Source organism: Gastrolobium bilobum, unplaced genomic scaffold (assembly GCF_033153095.1).
Source record: "Gastrolobium bilobum isolate Gb01-03AN ecotype WA unplaced genomic scaffold, APGP_CSIRO_Gbil_v1 utg21774, whole genome shotgun sequence".
NCBI lineage: Eukaryota > Viridiplantae > Streptophyta > Magnoliopsida > Fabales > Fabaceae > Gastrolobium > Gastrolobium bilobum.
The window spans coordinates 88,234-104,989 of NW_026896416.1; the positions used below are offsets into that span (position 1 = coordinate 88,234).

The 16,756-nt window shown below is 35.4% G+C and overlaps 1 protein-coding gene across 1 annotated transcript in view; it reads right to left on the reverse strand.

Annotated features, from left to right (window-relative positions):
- Positions 1–4,446: 4,446 nt before the first annotated feature.
- LOC133299600 (formin-like protein 18) overlaps positions 4,447–16,756 on the reverse strand; it is a 50,952-nt gene continuing 38,642 nt past the window's right edge. The window contains exons 17-20 of the mRNA XM_061499070.1: positions 15,672–15,782; positions 6,817–7,139; positions 6,583–6,723; positions 4,447–4,530 (exon numbers count right to left, since the gene is read on the reverse strand). Of these exons, the coding sequence (XP_061355054.1) occupies positions 4,447–4,530; positions 6,583–6,723; positions 6,817–7,139; positions 15,672–15,782 (659 nt within the window). The remainder of the gene's footprint in view (positions 4,531–6,582; positions 6,724–6,816; positions 7,140–15,671; positions 15,783–16,756) is intronic.

A 16,756-nucleotide genomic window follows, 5' to 3' on the forward strand; every position in this document is an offset into this window, starting at 1 on the left:
GTTTTTGAGCTAAGTTTAAATAGGTTGTATGTTGGTGTGATGCATTTGACTTGGAAGAAAAATCATTGGAGGTGTGTGAATGCTTGAATTCGACCTAGAGGAGTAACTTTAGGAAAAATGGTGTGAGTTGTAATAGAATAGAATTAAAGACTTGAATTGGTGTTGTGGTGAGCTTGGAAAGACATAGGAACCTTGAAAGAAAATTAACTACATGGTTTGGTAATTAAGGCCTTGATGTCCGAACCTATGTGTGGGTGTTTAGGTGTGTTTGCTTTGTAATTCAACTTGATTAAAATTGAATTGATGATCCTTGTGTTATCATTGTCGGTTGCCTCCCACAGACGTGATCTTTGAGCAGTGAGTTTTGTGGGTTTCCTTTGGTCCTTGACCAAAAGGATTGTGGTAAGTTTAACACTTTTTATTCTAAATCATATTATTATATTATAATATGTGGATTAAAGGGTAGGATTAGTGAAAATCCAGAATTAGGGGTCAAAATACATAAAAAGGGTAAACAGTAATTTGACAAACACATAAACCTAGGAAAGGAAATTTGAGTAGAATATCTCAAATGGAAAAACTAACCATGAAAATGGATTCAGAACGAAAAATTAAGTGGTTAGGCAAGTTTTTGAAAAATTGATGAATAGTGTTTTTACCGAGTAAAAATACCGCGGAACAGTTAAACCGTAAAGCGTATCGAATGAATTTTGAGCTCTAGGTTTGGATATAAGTTATAAATGGTACATAGGACTAGGAAATGTGATTTCTGGTGAAAATTGATGGAAATTAGGGTTTTTGGGGAAGCGTGCCCACAACGCGCATAACAGCTTAAAACTGTGATTTCTTCGAACGATTAGAAAACTTCGGATCCATCTAATCAAGGAAAATTAAAGGACAATGGTTAATGTTAAAAATTAGAGTTTCTAAATAGTTTAGGAAATTATGGACGTTTAGTGAAATAAGCGAGATATTTGAATTAATTTGAATTGCGTGAGGTAGTGGGACCCACCCTATTTAAGTGACCTTTAAACACATGTGCAAGTGCACTATTCATCATCATCTTCACCTTCTCTCTCCAAACTCGAGTTGCCCCCCCCCCCTTTGTGCAAGTTTTTCTTTGAAAATTCATTTGCTCATAACTCACTCAAATCTCCACCGAAACGCAACTTCAACTACATCAAACTTTAAGTAAACGATCATCTGAACATAACCATACCATCCACGAGCCTTGAAACTCACTAAATTAAGAAGAGAAATCTCCCATATACAACAGCGACCAAGTGAAGGTTTTTGGTATTCTTGTAGCTGATTGATCCTCCAATGCTTTGGTATGTTGTGGAGGAGTCATAGGCTTTGCTTGTGAGTAAGTCTCCACACTTTTGATTGGTTGAATTGATGGATCCAAATTCATGAACCCTAGAGCTTGCATTCTTGATTGATGTAGTTAGAGAGCTCAAATTGAAATTGTGTATTAGATAAAAGTGGCTTAGAATGATGTTTTAGAGTGATAGAAACCATAAAAATTATTGATGAATTTGGTTGATAACTTAGGAAAATTTTGAGTTGGGATATCAACACTTTGTGAAATTGATATGTTGGATGAGTGTGTAATGGGGTTGTGGAGTGTTTGTATGAGTAAATTATAGGATTGTAAGGTGTGTAGAAGTGTGAAATTGGATTGAATACCCTTAGGTGTAGGGACATGATGAATTCGGCCATGTGAGGGCTTGTGGGGCTTGATGTTGTAAAAATTGTATAAATGATGTTGTGTGGTTCTGTATGGTATTTAAATGAGTTGGATGTTGGTTGGATGCATGAGGTTTGAGGGTGAAACCATTAGATAGGCATAAGTGTAGGAATTGGCATAAAAGAGGATAATTGGAAAAATGGTGTTGTGATGGGGTTGGATGGAAAATGGGACTTGAAATGGTGTTGTGGTAACCTTAGAATGCTAATGGTAAATTAAAATAAAATTAAGAAAATTGTTTGGTAAATTGGGCCTTAGTGGCCGAAGCTATGCACGTGGGGAGTGAGATGTTTTGGTGCTTTGTAATTTTGGTTAATTGCACCGCGAGCTAGGGGGCAACTAATCTGGATAAAATATAGTAGGCCCGCTAGAGGTCCAAAAACATACGAACGAAGCCCAATCTCACGAAGGCCCAAAGTTAGGCGCGATGGCTCCCATCGCGCATAACATGACGCGATGCCCCCATCGCGCATGAAACCGTCCTTTAGCATAACTTCAGAGGCAAGAAAGCTATCTCAAGAGCTAATACAAACTCACCGCGCCTTTGTACTAATAAACAAAGGACAGCACCAGCTTCCCGCTATTCTATCAAAATAGTCTGACATTAAGAGATAAGGCTATAGCCAAACCTGCAGCCCATGAATGGCCAATCAGAGGCCATACCGCCTTCTGAAGACGGCATCAGAACCACTATATAAACAGAGGGTACATGCCAGGTATGATAATCTAATTCAGTAAGAATACACATACACCTGCAACTGATACCGACTTAAGCTTCAGAGTGTCATTGCAAGTACCCCCCCTCCAATGTCAACCATCGCGCCAACTAAGGACTAGAGGCTTCACATCATCTTCAACAACCTTCAGCCCAAGAAGCGAAGCAACCTTATCACTTCAACCGTGTGTGATTAGGCCCAGTACACATTGGCCTGTCCTTAGTGTATTTGGTCTGATCATTGGCGCCTTCTGTGGGAAAATACTTCTCAAGGAATAGTCTAGACATCTCAGCCCAGCTTGCAATGGATGAGGGTGGCAGGTAATACAGCCAATCCTTATCTCCACCATCCAAGGAGAATGGAAAAGCCCTCAATTTGACATGTTCTTCATCAACTCCTTGCGGTTTCATTGTGCTGCAGACTACATGAAACTCTTTCAAATGCTTTTACGGATCTTCACCTGCAAGTCCATGAAACTTGGGAAGCAAATGGATAAGACCAGTCTTAAGTTTAAAACCAGTATCAAGATCAAGATAACGAATGCAAAAAGGCTGATAGTTAACATCAGGTGCAACCAATTGCCTTAAGCTTCTATTATCCATTTTTTTTTGGTTTTTTTTTGAATTAATGACCGTACTACTAGAAAAAGTAAAATCTACTCTATTAAAAAAATTATATTTAAACTACAATAAAAATTAACCAAAATAAAATTAGAAACACTATTGAACAATTTTTAAAAAAATTATGGGACCACCACACACAAAGTTTTATCCTATCCGAGAACAGAAACAACAAAAATAGAAAACGAAAACGAAAACTGCAGAAAATGATTTTTATTTTTAATTTATTTTTTTTAATTTTTTTAAACAGAAAACAAAAATTGCAGAAAACAAATTTTTATTTTTATTTTATTTTATTTTATTTTTTTAAAACAGAATTAGAAAAATGAAAATTAAAACAAGTCGAACAAGAAAACACAAAAATTAGAGAAATAAAAGGGAAAGAGAAAGAACGCTATTGACGTGCAGATTTCCCGGCAACTGCGCCAAATTTGACGTGCGCTGTCGAACCCACGCAATTTACCAAGCTTAGATTTGTAGTGATAGGGCAACTCGGATCGTCTCCCAAAGAACCTGCTAGAAATCAGAAACGTTCTGTAAAATAAAATATAAAAGGGAAGGGAGATTTTGTTGATTTGAAATTTAAATAAAACAGATTTGAAATTGGATTTAAAAATCAGAATTAAAAAGCAATCAACCTAAGAAATCAGGATTCATTAATTTATTTCGTCATTGAATAAAAAAATATAATTATCAATCTGTGATTAACCCCAATTAAATTTGGAATCCTCAAATTCAATTGGAAACCCCTCTCTAGACAATCGCCTAGCGTTTGGTTGAATACAATATCTCAACTATGCGATCGCAGTAGTTTTGATCTGTTCAACTTATATTCATCGGGTAAATTAATCTGATCATTAAATCTAATGATCAATTTTCCCTTAGAGAATGCAATCGCATTGTTCAGTTTGAATATCTACAATTGCATGATATTCAACCTGAATTGGGAAAAAACGAAACTGATTTAAAAAGTTAAAAATATATCCTCTGAAATAAATTAACGAACCTTTTACCTTAAATCGATTAAAGATGTTTAGCCTAGCATCGCGAGGTTAAACATCATTTAAAATAATATAAAGAAGAAGAAGAAGATTAAAGGAAAAGAGTGCAGAATTTCGATAAAGAAAACTAAAAACAATTATTCAATTCCAAAATCTGACTACCGAAGGGTTTCCTAACGTTTCCCTTAAATAACCCACATTCAGAACGAGTTAGGGTTTCACCACTTCGGCCCATACATAAAATAAAAACTTAATAAAATAAAATAAAATATTAAAACATGGCCTTGGGCCCTAAACACATTGGGTTCTAATCTGATTTACAAGTCCAAACGTCAAAATAAAATTCCAGCAAAAATACGTCATCTTGGGCTCAGATTGCGACCATCTTCCCGTCTGAATTGAGCTTTCGTAGCTGAAATAGCGATTGTAGCCCTTTTTGTTAGCTACAAAAATCAACAAGAACAGAGTCAATCAGACATTTGTAGAGTGAGATATGTCCAAAATATGAAAGTAGTGTAAATTTGGAAAATTCTGACGAAAATCAATTAAACTCAATTAAAATCTAGAATTCTGATTTGACCCAAAAGACATATATTTAACTCAAATAAATCCTAAAAATACTAACCAAGAGTAATAAATAAGTGTAACAAAATATACGTTATCAATGATAATCATATAAAATGCATAACATACAAAATCACATAACACTAAGCTCACATCGAAGAACATCCACACAAGGATTCCGTTCAAGGACCCTATCATATAACTCCCTGGAAGCTTCTTGGTGTCTCTCCCATGGTTGAGACGACCCCATGGAAAAACCCAACTGGAATTCCTCAAGAGACCTATCCAGCGGAAGTCCCACGTTTGAATCATCCTGGTACCGCTCCCATAGACGGCCTCACGGCAAAACCCGACCGGAATCTCCCAAAGGGATATCTTCAGCGGAAGTCCAAACCACACACATTTACTGGCCAGAGATCACAGATATGTCACACAACATGCTCCAAGCACGTCACACAATCATGGCAATAATGCATGAAAATACAATTTCACACAATGTTATAGAGCACACAATCCAACCACTACCTTCCACTAGGTCTAGCAAACACACAAGGGGATAAATCCCAGTACCAAGAGTTTACCTCAACTCCGTAAGCAATGCTCCACAACGTAAGCTCCAAGCTTAGTCCACCTCTATCGAGTCCGTGAGAGGGAACCTATAACGATCAAACAAGGATCATGAATACAAATTCAAGGCAATCAATTCACTTTCAAAATACTAATGCCTCAATAGGTTGAATTGCTCATGCCCACCAACCTAGGGGTATTTAATCCAATTTCAAACTTCCACAAATCATACAATCCTATAATTAACGCATACAATTACTCCACAACTCAATTACACAATTACACAATTACACAACAGATTACTTTCACAAAGTATTGAATTTTCCACTTCAAATTTTCCTAAGTTAACCACCAATTTCACCAATAATTTTTATGGTTTCTAACACATTAAAACATCATTCTAAGCCACTTTTATCTAATACACATTTTTCATTTGAGCTCTCCAACTATATCAATCCATATACACAAGCTTTAGGTTACAAAATTCAATCCAAAGAAACCATGAATTGGAGGAGAATGCTTACCACCAATCAACTCCTAGACAACCCAATAAGGAGTTTCAACCCTTGAACGGTCCAAAATCGCCACCAACCACCACCAAAATCACCAAAATTGCCACCCCCTCTAGGAAAATGATCTCCCTTTCTACTCAATTTCGTGGCTCACTCAAGCAAGGAAATATGTTCACAAGGTGATTTGGAACAACTTTGATGTTCTACACTTTTGGATTTGAGTGAGATTTGAGTGAGTTTTGGTTGATTGAATATTTTGAAGCCAAGCTTCCTCTCCAACAATGGAGGTCGCAGGTAATGAGGAGAAAAGAGGAGAGAGAATCTGATTTTTGAGTCACCTTTGGCTTTCCACCCACTTAAAGTGGGTCCCACACGTCGTTTAACTCTCTTTAATCATCAAATTTAACCCACAAATTCATAACCTACGTATTTTTCTCGTTCATGTCATATTTTTTTTTTGATAACAATTCATGTCATATTTTTACATCTTAGAAATACTGATCATATTTTCGCACTTATCGGTACAATTATACCGTAATATTTTACACCAGTAAAATCGCTAATCATCAAATTTGTAGAAACTTGCCTAACCACTCAATTTTTCATTCTGAATCCATTTTCAGTGTTATTTTTCTCATTTGAGACCTACTATTAAAATTTTCTTTCCTAGGGTTACGTGTTTGGTAAATTATCATTTTAGCCTTCTTATGCAATTTAACCCTAATTTCAGGATTTTAACTAATCCTACCCTTTAAACCATATTTTCACATATAATAATACATTTACAAAATACGAGGTGTTATAATCAGTGTTAAGTTTAACAAACCCAAAGAAAGGAAACTCCCGGCGAACCAAATACGCCACTGGATGAGAGATGGAAGGGGAAAAAGACCCTAAGACATAAGCAAGAGTGCGCTTAATGACACCAGCAGAATGAGGCAGCGAAGGAGCCATCAATTGCAAATGAACAACGTTATTTCTCCAACACCAAACCTGAAAAATAAAAACAGCAAAAATAGATGACCAGTTATGGATATCTAGCTTTTTTGTAAACCAATAATCACGCAGCCAAGAACCGTGATTCACCGTGAAGAAGCCATCCTGGTGAATCAGAGGAATGGATTCGCACCATAATTCGCAGACAACTGCACAGTCCAAAAAAACATGGATAATAGACTCATCTTCACTCCTACAAATTGGGCAGAGGCTATCCCCATTAGACCACGAGGTAATCCACAATTTATTAGGTAACCTCCCGTAAGCTAACTTCCAAAGAAGAATTTTCATTCGAAGGGTACCAGGCCACTTCCAAATCTTACGCCAACACCAATCCTCCGAACCATCGTCCCAACCATTCTGCACCAAACCACTAAGCAAAATGCACAACCCCTTGACTGAAACTGAATCACCTAAAACCAACGACTACAACTTTCAATCTAGAAGGTCAATAGTCGAAGGGGGAAAGACACTTCTTGTAACCCCCCATTGTTCACCCGAAAACGTTAACATTACTTATGATATTAAGCGCAGCTACAATCACATTAGTTCAATTAAAACTATGGATAAACTTTTTCTTTTAAACATTGTTCATTTACTTTTTAAAACAAAACTGTATTTAATATAACAATAATCATAATTGTAACTAGGTAACATTCTCTAAACTAAGACCACTATACTTAACCATTAACTATAACCTTTACATTGTGATAAACTAGATGTCTAGGGCTTTCCGAAAAGATATTACAATAACCAATTGGTTAAGTATAGTCGGAGTTATTAAACTCGTGAGGTAGTTGACGAAACTGAACTCTCGGAATTGTAGCCTCAACTTCAATCCTAACCTGGTATTTATATACTCATCCAATGGATCTAATATTTTACAGGGTTATATCCTTATGTGTTAGCTTCACATAGGTTCAAACTTCACTCAATTTGAAGCTTTGTAGCTCAAGTTATCTCAATTTTACTAAACTACATTCGTGTTGAAATCGGGCAGCGCGCTGAGAGCGCGATCTTCGAACACATTTTTCACCCAGTAGCACGCTTGAGCGCTCTACTGGGCGCTTGAGCGCCTAGAGACAGAAAATTTGGCCATCTCCAGGTCTTCAGCACGCTTGAGTGTCCAAAGGCAGAGATTTTTTCTCTATTTCACGAACACAGTGTGCTGGAGCGCTCTTATCAGCGCTTGAGCACACTTCACCTAGGACAGACTTGATCTCCCCTATTTTTGGTGGTTCACTTGAAGGAGCTCCTCCATCCTTTCTCCAACTAATTGGTACCTAATTGATGAGGGATTTTCAACTGTGGTCACACACGATGAGGCTCTCACATTCTATATACATTTTAAAATGATAAAACTTAACTTCACATTCATCAATGTATCAATATCTCAATTACACCAATGTTCTTCAAAAATTTTATACAAGCCCAAAGACTTAGCTACCAAAACATGATCAAAACTATTAGCCATATACAACAAGGCAATTATCACAACAATGATCATGCACTGAGTCCTCCCAATATACATCTTATGGCCTCACAATTTACATATACATATGATGATACTAAATGGCATGCATATCCAAAATTACAACAGCAGCAACATGTATCAATCTGCATCTACTATGGAATAAACATCTCAATAAATTCAGGGTTCTTGTAGTATTCCTCCAACCCATGAGTTCACTTCCTGCATGAAAGGTTAGTATATACATGGCATGAACTACATCATATATCTAGAGGCAATAACAGTAATGATTTAACTGCAGTATACTCATGCATTCAAATGGCCAAACAATTAAACAATCAAATCATCACACACGCTTCAGTTGTATCTTAGTGATTTCCACTACGCATACAACCTGGCCCCTAGTTCTTGTCTATTGGCCCTTTCTCCAATGACACAACAATACTATAAGAATGCAAACATACCACAATACTAACATTACCACTCAATCATCCGTTCAATAACCATTACTTCCATAAAAGCAATGGTGGAACAACAAGAGGCATGAACCTGTAAGATCCAAAGGTTTACCTCTTGATGCTTCCTCTCCTTTGCAAACTTTCTTCAGCTCAAACACTAGGAATCACCACTTTCACACCAAGGAAATCTTTGATCTCCAATTATTCAAAAGACAAGGGTTACACACCAATGGCTTCACCAATAGGTTTTTCTCTAACAAAGTGTCATCAAACACATCTCTACATCATGAGCAACAAGAAAAATCATCAACAATCATCCAACATAATGATGAATTTTGTGGCACTATTCACCTCAAAACCCTAAATTCATAAATCATTATAAAACCATGAAATGGGATGGATTTACTCACCATGGAACATCACACAACCAAGAAGGAGATGATTCCTAAGCTCTCATGGCTTGAAAAACTCTAAAATTCCCCAAAATGAGATAAATCCTGAAATCTTTGAGGGAGGAGATCTCTCTCTATAGTGAGTCCCACATGAAAATGGTAGTAGGGATTTGTAGAGGATGAAATTTCAAGCAACTTTGGCTTTGGAGCAGATGGATTTAGTTGAGAGATGAGGGAGTTAGGGTTCCTTGATTTTTCTCCAATGGTTTCTCTCTCACTCTCCCTATTGCTCGACGAAGAAGAAGAAGAAATGAATAGGGTTCTGAGGTTTTTCAACTTACATATGTTAAGTTACTTTAATTGGGTAAAAACTTATCTATCTACTCACCTCCATTCAGTACCAAACTTTAACCAGTGAACTAGAATATTTTTCCACTCATATTTTTAACTTTATTTTTACATTTCGGGTAATTTTTCCTATACACATTTTTACCCCAAAAGTCTCACAAACTGCACTTTTAACTCAAAAGTGACCCTAATTTATTTATTTAAGCCTTTTACTTAATTCAATCCAATAATGCTTGATTACTTACTTACTCACATGCAATTTTCTAATTAAACAGGTTAGAGATATTATACTTCTGATATGTTGAATGAGATTAATAGGAAGCCAAGATGTATGCATCTCAATCTGCCACTTGCCAGAATCTGAAACATAGTCAGCAAGACATTTCAATTTCTCAAATAGAGGAAGATTTAAGGCTAAATCTCCAAGTTTCATATCATGAAATAACCAACTACCATTCCAATTGAAATTGTATTACCATCTCCCACCTGCCAGTAATCATGAAATTGAACCATGGCCCAAACATGGCATAAATGAGACTATAGCCGAGAACAACCATGAAAAGCGTAAATGTAAGACTACCATTAGTATCATAGATGGCATACTAGATTCTCCCCCACAATGAGTCCTCCTCAGAGTAAAGCCTCTATAACAGTTTACCTAAGAACGCTTCATTCATTACCACCCTTATTTCTCGGACGTTAGAGAATATCCCATCTTAAATGGTGAACAGTTCTGTGATCAGGCGTGTCTCCTTAGATAAAATTTCGAATAAGTTTCTCAATCTCCTTACAAACACCAACAGGTAACAAACCATGTTGCATGTGAAAGTAAGGAATCGAAGAAAGAACAGATTTAGCTAAGGTGATACGCCCAACTTGAGAAAAAGAAAGCCGTTGCCAATTGCGTAACTTGGAGGAAAGTTTATCAATGATGTGAACATAGTATTACTTGGTAGCACGACCATGAATCATCCAAGCTCCAAGATATCTCCCAATATTTTTGGTTAGCTTAAATCCACATCTAATTGTCAAAAGATCAGTGTAACACCCTGTATGCATCCGGATTGTTATCATATTACGGTATTAAGCGCAACTTAATTAAAATGTGGAAGCTAAAATAAAACCAGTTATTAGGCATGCAAGATCACTTTTTTCCTTTTTAACATAACAATATAAAATCCACATATATCCTTATGTAATTGCAAAACCACAAATAAAATCCTGAAATGCTTCAATATCATAAATAAATACTAAGTCATGAAGCTACATCACGTAGTCAAGACCAACGTCCATATCTCATGGCGTATACAAAACATACATGTCCAACAAAATAACAAATATCAAATAAGGCATGGACAACCCCCATAGTCACAACAATATAACATAAGCATAATAGTCATATCTTAGATACAACAATCATGTCCAAAATAAAAAAGCATGCATATAAATTAACTCTGCTCCGGCCTCTTGCCTCGGGAAGCATCCATTTCATGGACGTCTACACCTGAAAATGTGCCCCACACGGGGTGAGATCTCAGTAAGCAAGGGTTCTTGAAGAGTTCCTCCGCCCCAAGCTCACTTCGATATAACAGTTCAAAGATAACAGTTCAACAGTAATAACATAATCACACGATGCAACAACATATATATATATATATATATATATATATATATATATATATATATCATGCATGTGTGTTAACAAGTCTACTAGCCATAGAACACATGATTTACGCACGTCTACTACACGTATAAAGCATAGGGAACCTACCCTATACCCATACTGAGGGAATACCACTCTTGTGCAGCTCCACACTACACTCAAGTATTACCATCTTGTGTGTAATACACCACATAACATACTTATATAAGAGTGCACCATCTCATCAGCTCAAATAACAGATAAGCACATATACCATATAAAACTATCATTCCTCTCTTGGAGTATGGTGGAACAAATGGGATTAACCTTGAGAACACGGAACTTACCTGTCGAGTAGTATAATCAAGCTCAAAATCCAAACAGCAGCTCACAGATCACAAAACAGCAAAATCAAGGTCTATTCATAACAGAAATATCATCAACGCTCATGCTCTATAATTTCAAGTCAAAAGGAATACGTTTTCTTCCTCATTTAGCATACTACAGGCTTCTTCCAAAGCCCCTAAGCACAAACTAACTTGACCATTTTTAAAACTTCAGTTGCAGATCTTTACCAAAAATTCTAAGATTTTAATATATTAAACTAGACATCTCCAGTTTTCCAACGACATATTTTATGTCTCAATCAAAGTTATGTAACTCCGGTTATGAATTTTGCATAGTGACTGCTGCAAACTAAATTTCCAACAACCAAGTTACTACTTAAAACTAACACTGCGATCAAATCAATTATCCAATGGCTATGAAATTTTACGGAGTTGTAGCACTATGTGTTAGCTTCACATAGGTCCGAACCTCACTCAATTTGAAGCTCTATAGCTCGAGATATCGCGATTTTACCAAACTAGTGCGTTGTTGTCACATTTGCACTAGGTAATCGATTACCGTACAAGGGGTAATCGGTTACCATTCAATGTCTTTGTCTTTCATGAAGAACAAAAGGTGGCAGAAATGATAGGATGAGAGGCTATAGCTACATGGGTGTTATGAATTCTGACATAGGATTTAGTGCCAATAGCTATTTATAGGTGCATACACTTAAACTAACAATATTAGTTTAATTAGTTTCACTATTCTTTTAACTCTAAAATTTTATATTCTTAACCTAGACATTTTTCTAGAAATTATCATATTTTTACATTAAGTTTCGAGATATTTTATCAGTACGCATTTTACACATAGCCAGTATTAGTTCGGACATCACCGCTCATTATCTTTACTCAAAAATTGATATCCTTGGCCTAGATATTTTTATAGGAATATTTGTATTTTTATTATAATTTTTCGAAACACTTCACCAGTACAAATTTATACTGTGAAGTAGAACTGATATTCACACTTTTCATCATAAAGAGATTTAAGCATTATTTGACGTTCTCGATAATTATTATAATCTTTCTACATTTATCCAAAGTCAATTATGGAATTATTTCTTAAATTCATAATTAAATTATTTAAATTCTTAATTTAACGGTGCGAGTTCTTACAATCAGCAAGCTGCTGTGGAGTATTTTTAGAGAAAAAAATAGAGGTTTTAGATACATTAAGTTTCAGACCATAAATTTCTTCAAACAGAGAAATGCATTTAAGCACTACATCTAATTGCTCCATCGAAGCTTCTGCAAAAAGAAGTAGATCATCAGCAAATAATAAATGGGAAATACTAGGCCCATTATTACCCGCAGTAATTGGCTTCCACTACTTCCCTGCAACTGCTGATAAAATAATATGGGTAAGTTTCTCCATGGCCAGCACAAATAGGTAAGGGAAGAAAGGATCACCTTGGCGAAGGCCCCTAGTAGGGGTGAAATTACGAGTGAGCCCACCATTCCACAAGATATTAATACAAGAAGAAGTAACAGTACAGTCTCCGTGATAATAATGCGCAGATCCTCCAATAACCTCATCTCTTCTAGAACTTTCCTAAAAAATCCCTAGCTTAGGCGATCATAGGCTTTTTCTAAGTCAACTTTAATGTAAAAAAACCAGACTTCATTTTATGCATCTTATGAATCAATTCCTTGACAATAATAATATTATCATGAATCTGTCTCCCACGCACAAAACTAGCTTAAAACGGGGAGATTAAGTGCTTCATAATCGGTTGGAGTCAAGAGACAATTATTTTGCTAATAATTTATACACAATCGAACATAAAGAAATAGGCTTGAATTGACCGATCAAAGAAGGAACATTCACAATCGGTTGGATCCGAGAGACAATTATTTTGCTAATTATTTTGTTATTAAAATGTTTACTTATTGGTGCCATGCCCCTTTATTGTACCAAAAAAAAGTGTTTACTTGCTGTTTTTTTTTTTAAACATGTTTACTTATTGTCTGAAAGAACAAAATTAACAGCGAGACAAAAAGAAAAAGAAAAAAAGGGTGAGAGTATTTAACTTTTTTACATGAAATTTTGTAATTCGGCGTTTAGGTGTCCGTGGATTGCGGGAGTCCCACAACCTGTCCTTTGACACTGAAATATAGGCTTAATATCTGAAAATTATCTTAATAAAATAATTCAGTGCAATACTGATTATTTAAGTTCCTAATGGAGAGTTGGGTGCACTTGAGAGTTGAGTGCACTGCCCCTACCACACTAACTGCTTGGATGTGATTTTTTCATGATGTTAATGATTTAATCCAGAAGAGCCAATCTATTATATTTGCGAATCATATTATTTTAGGCTCTTCAGAATCGTAACTTGTAAGCATCCTTAAAATTGAATTTTAGTGAAGGTTGCAAGCTTTTCCACCTACTGCGAGAAACCTTTTTGTTGAGGCTTTAACCAATAAATGTCTGTTTTGGTGCGGTGGATAAATATGATAATTATAATTGAGCGAATACAGTTCAACCTCCTTATCTGAATTGACATATGCATTTTGCTTTTTTTTGTCGTTTACTTTCTTCAGTTTCTTGTACCAATCCAACATCTACTTAAATATAAGCACCTACGAATGTACCTTGGTTAGTTCCTATTATTTTTAATGCATGGAAATGCTAAGCTTTGACCCCGCTGGTACTATGTTGGTGCTTTGATAAACCTTCGTTTGGTATGTCAGTTCATTACTCATTCCTACCATAGTAGGAATAGAAAAAAGGCATGTTAACCAATGTTATTAAAGAATCGATGATCGACTCGGTGGAATCAATTAGTTAAATCACTAGTTCAATCATTTAAACCTAATATATATAAAGCATATAATGAATGAGTTCGTGTTTTAGTTATTTTAAATAACTTTAACGATGTCATTTTAGAACGAAAATCATAATGCGTTTGTAATTTTAATTTATTTCAGAATTAAAATAATTTTTATTATTCTAATTTTTTACCCCAAAACGATATCGTTTCGGTAAACATTAGACAAAGTTGTCTAAAGTAACGTTAAATACCTTTTTTCCATAAGCTATAATATAACTAACAACCTACTATGATTTAGTAGTTGGTGTTATAACATTTAGTGTCTGCATTCATCCAACATTTTTTACCAAAATTTCAAAACCGGATCAACTTAAAAAATCGATACTGGTTTACCTGCACAACCGATCCTCTAGCTGGAACAGACTGATTAAGGATTCATTTCCAAATTTAACAAACTTATCTTAGCATATAACCTATGGGAAAAAAAAATGACACATCTTATATCTTTTCACTCTCACAAAGAGGTGGAATCCACACATTTAAAACTTTTTTCACTCATTCTCTCTCATATATTTCAAAATGATATGAACCAAAGTTTTTTTTTTTTTTTTTTATGGTGCAGCCAAAAAAGTTTTTCTTCTTGATTTTTCTACATCCAGAATACCTCTAATTTCAGGTATCATAAAATTCAAACATAGAACAATAAAATATCTAACCGTCCATTGAATACTTATCGAAATCATTGGACGAAGGCCTAGCCGCCGAGGGGCTGATTTAATTTATATTGGCATCATTTGCCAATGCTCAACTTCGAATTACCCCGCATTTCAACACAGGAATATTACACTATATGTTGATTGCGCCACCAGATGGAAGTAAATGATACAATTTCTAGCCTCTAGTAACTAACAACAAAAGCAATACGATACTCTACATCCTCCATCGAACGAGTAACAAATGTTCAAGTGGAAAAGGAAAAATCATATATAAGCTACATACAAGATGAAATTCAAGCTTAGCATTACAGATGCAAAATCAGTGTTGCTAGCAGAGAACTATATCAGACAGGGAAAAAAGTAAATGAAATCCCTGCTTTCATGGAAATTACTTACAATGATAAAGTTTCTAAGCGGACTTATATACAAGGAGGCTGGCAAAATAGCACGGTTCATGCAAATTCTACGATCTGCTCAAAGGAGGATACAATAAAAGAGACAATAAGCATAAGTTTATCAAATAATACAATTAGCCAAAGGACGATGACGATCAGATTGAGCCGGCCACTATATATACTTTTCAAAATCACTAAAACCATTTTCATCTAGTCAAATTCCTAACCAGAAAGGAGGTTATATTAATTATCCAAGATATCAGTTCATCTAATTACCACTCATCTAACTTTGTCAGTCTGGATTGCAGTTGGTAATATTGTTCTGACTTGCTTTTTTTTAGTAGACTTCTGACTAACATTTTTGTTTCTCACTTTCTTCTGTTTTCTTCATTTCAAGCTCAAGCTGGTTGCAGTTTTCTTCATGGGCTTTGTTGAACATTCCAGTGAAGTTGAGCAAAGTTGTAACAACTGAAGAAAAGCCTTACAAGAATTAGCAGGAAACCACTATTTAATAGTATTATTACTGCTAGAGAAAATATTCATTTGTTGTTCCTCAACTAGACTGCATGACTTTTGTTAAGGAAAGAAAAAACAAGGGACATTTAGTGGTATTCATTTGTTTGGATACACAACATATATAGGAGGAAAATAATAATTACACAGATATCATATGCCGTATTTACTAGAAGTACATGATTAGGCTATTGCTTATGCAACGAACTTAGACACTATTTACATTAGCAATAGTGCTCCTAATGTTGGAGCATATAGGTTATATGCAACACGCTTGTTAATTTATGTGGGAATCGCTCAAAGCCTTATGAAGATATTTTCCAGTTGATCATTTGGGTGGTCAATGCTAGTGGTGATGTCTCCAAATAGTATTTTCACTAATGAGGTGACACTGGATCTCAATATGTTAGTCCTCTCAAGAAATACTGGATTGGAGGGAATGTGCAACAATGGATCTCAATATGTTAGTGGCTCTATGATTTGGTAGAAGTTAGTGTTTGAATCCACAGAAGTGTAAATGACTTTGCATTCAATAGACCAATTTCCTCAAGAATGTCAATGACATATCTTCTGTGAAATTATGATACTGTCCTTAGATTATGCCACCTATATTCCTAAGAAGTATTGAAGTTTGCCTAGATTTTTGGTCCAAAAGTTATAACCAAGATATTATTATATCTAAATGATACCATAATGACCACTGCCAATCATTATAATATTATTGACATATACAATCAAATAAATACATGCTTGAGCTGAATGAAAAAGTAATACTGAGTGGTTAGCTTCACTCCATGCTGTACCAAACTGTTGAACTGCAATGCTAATTCAACCAAACCAAATCTAAGGAGACTGCTTAAGAACACAATGATTTGTGATGACAAACCATGCAAGCAGACTCTCTTTAAGCAATAAATCCTAATGGTTCT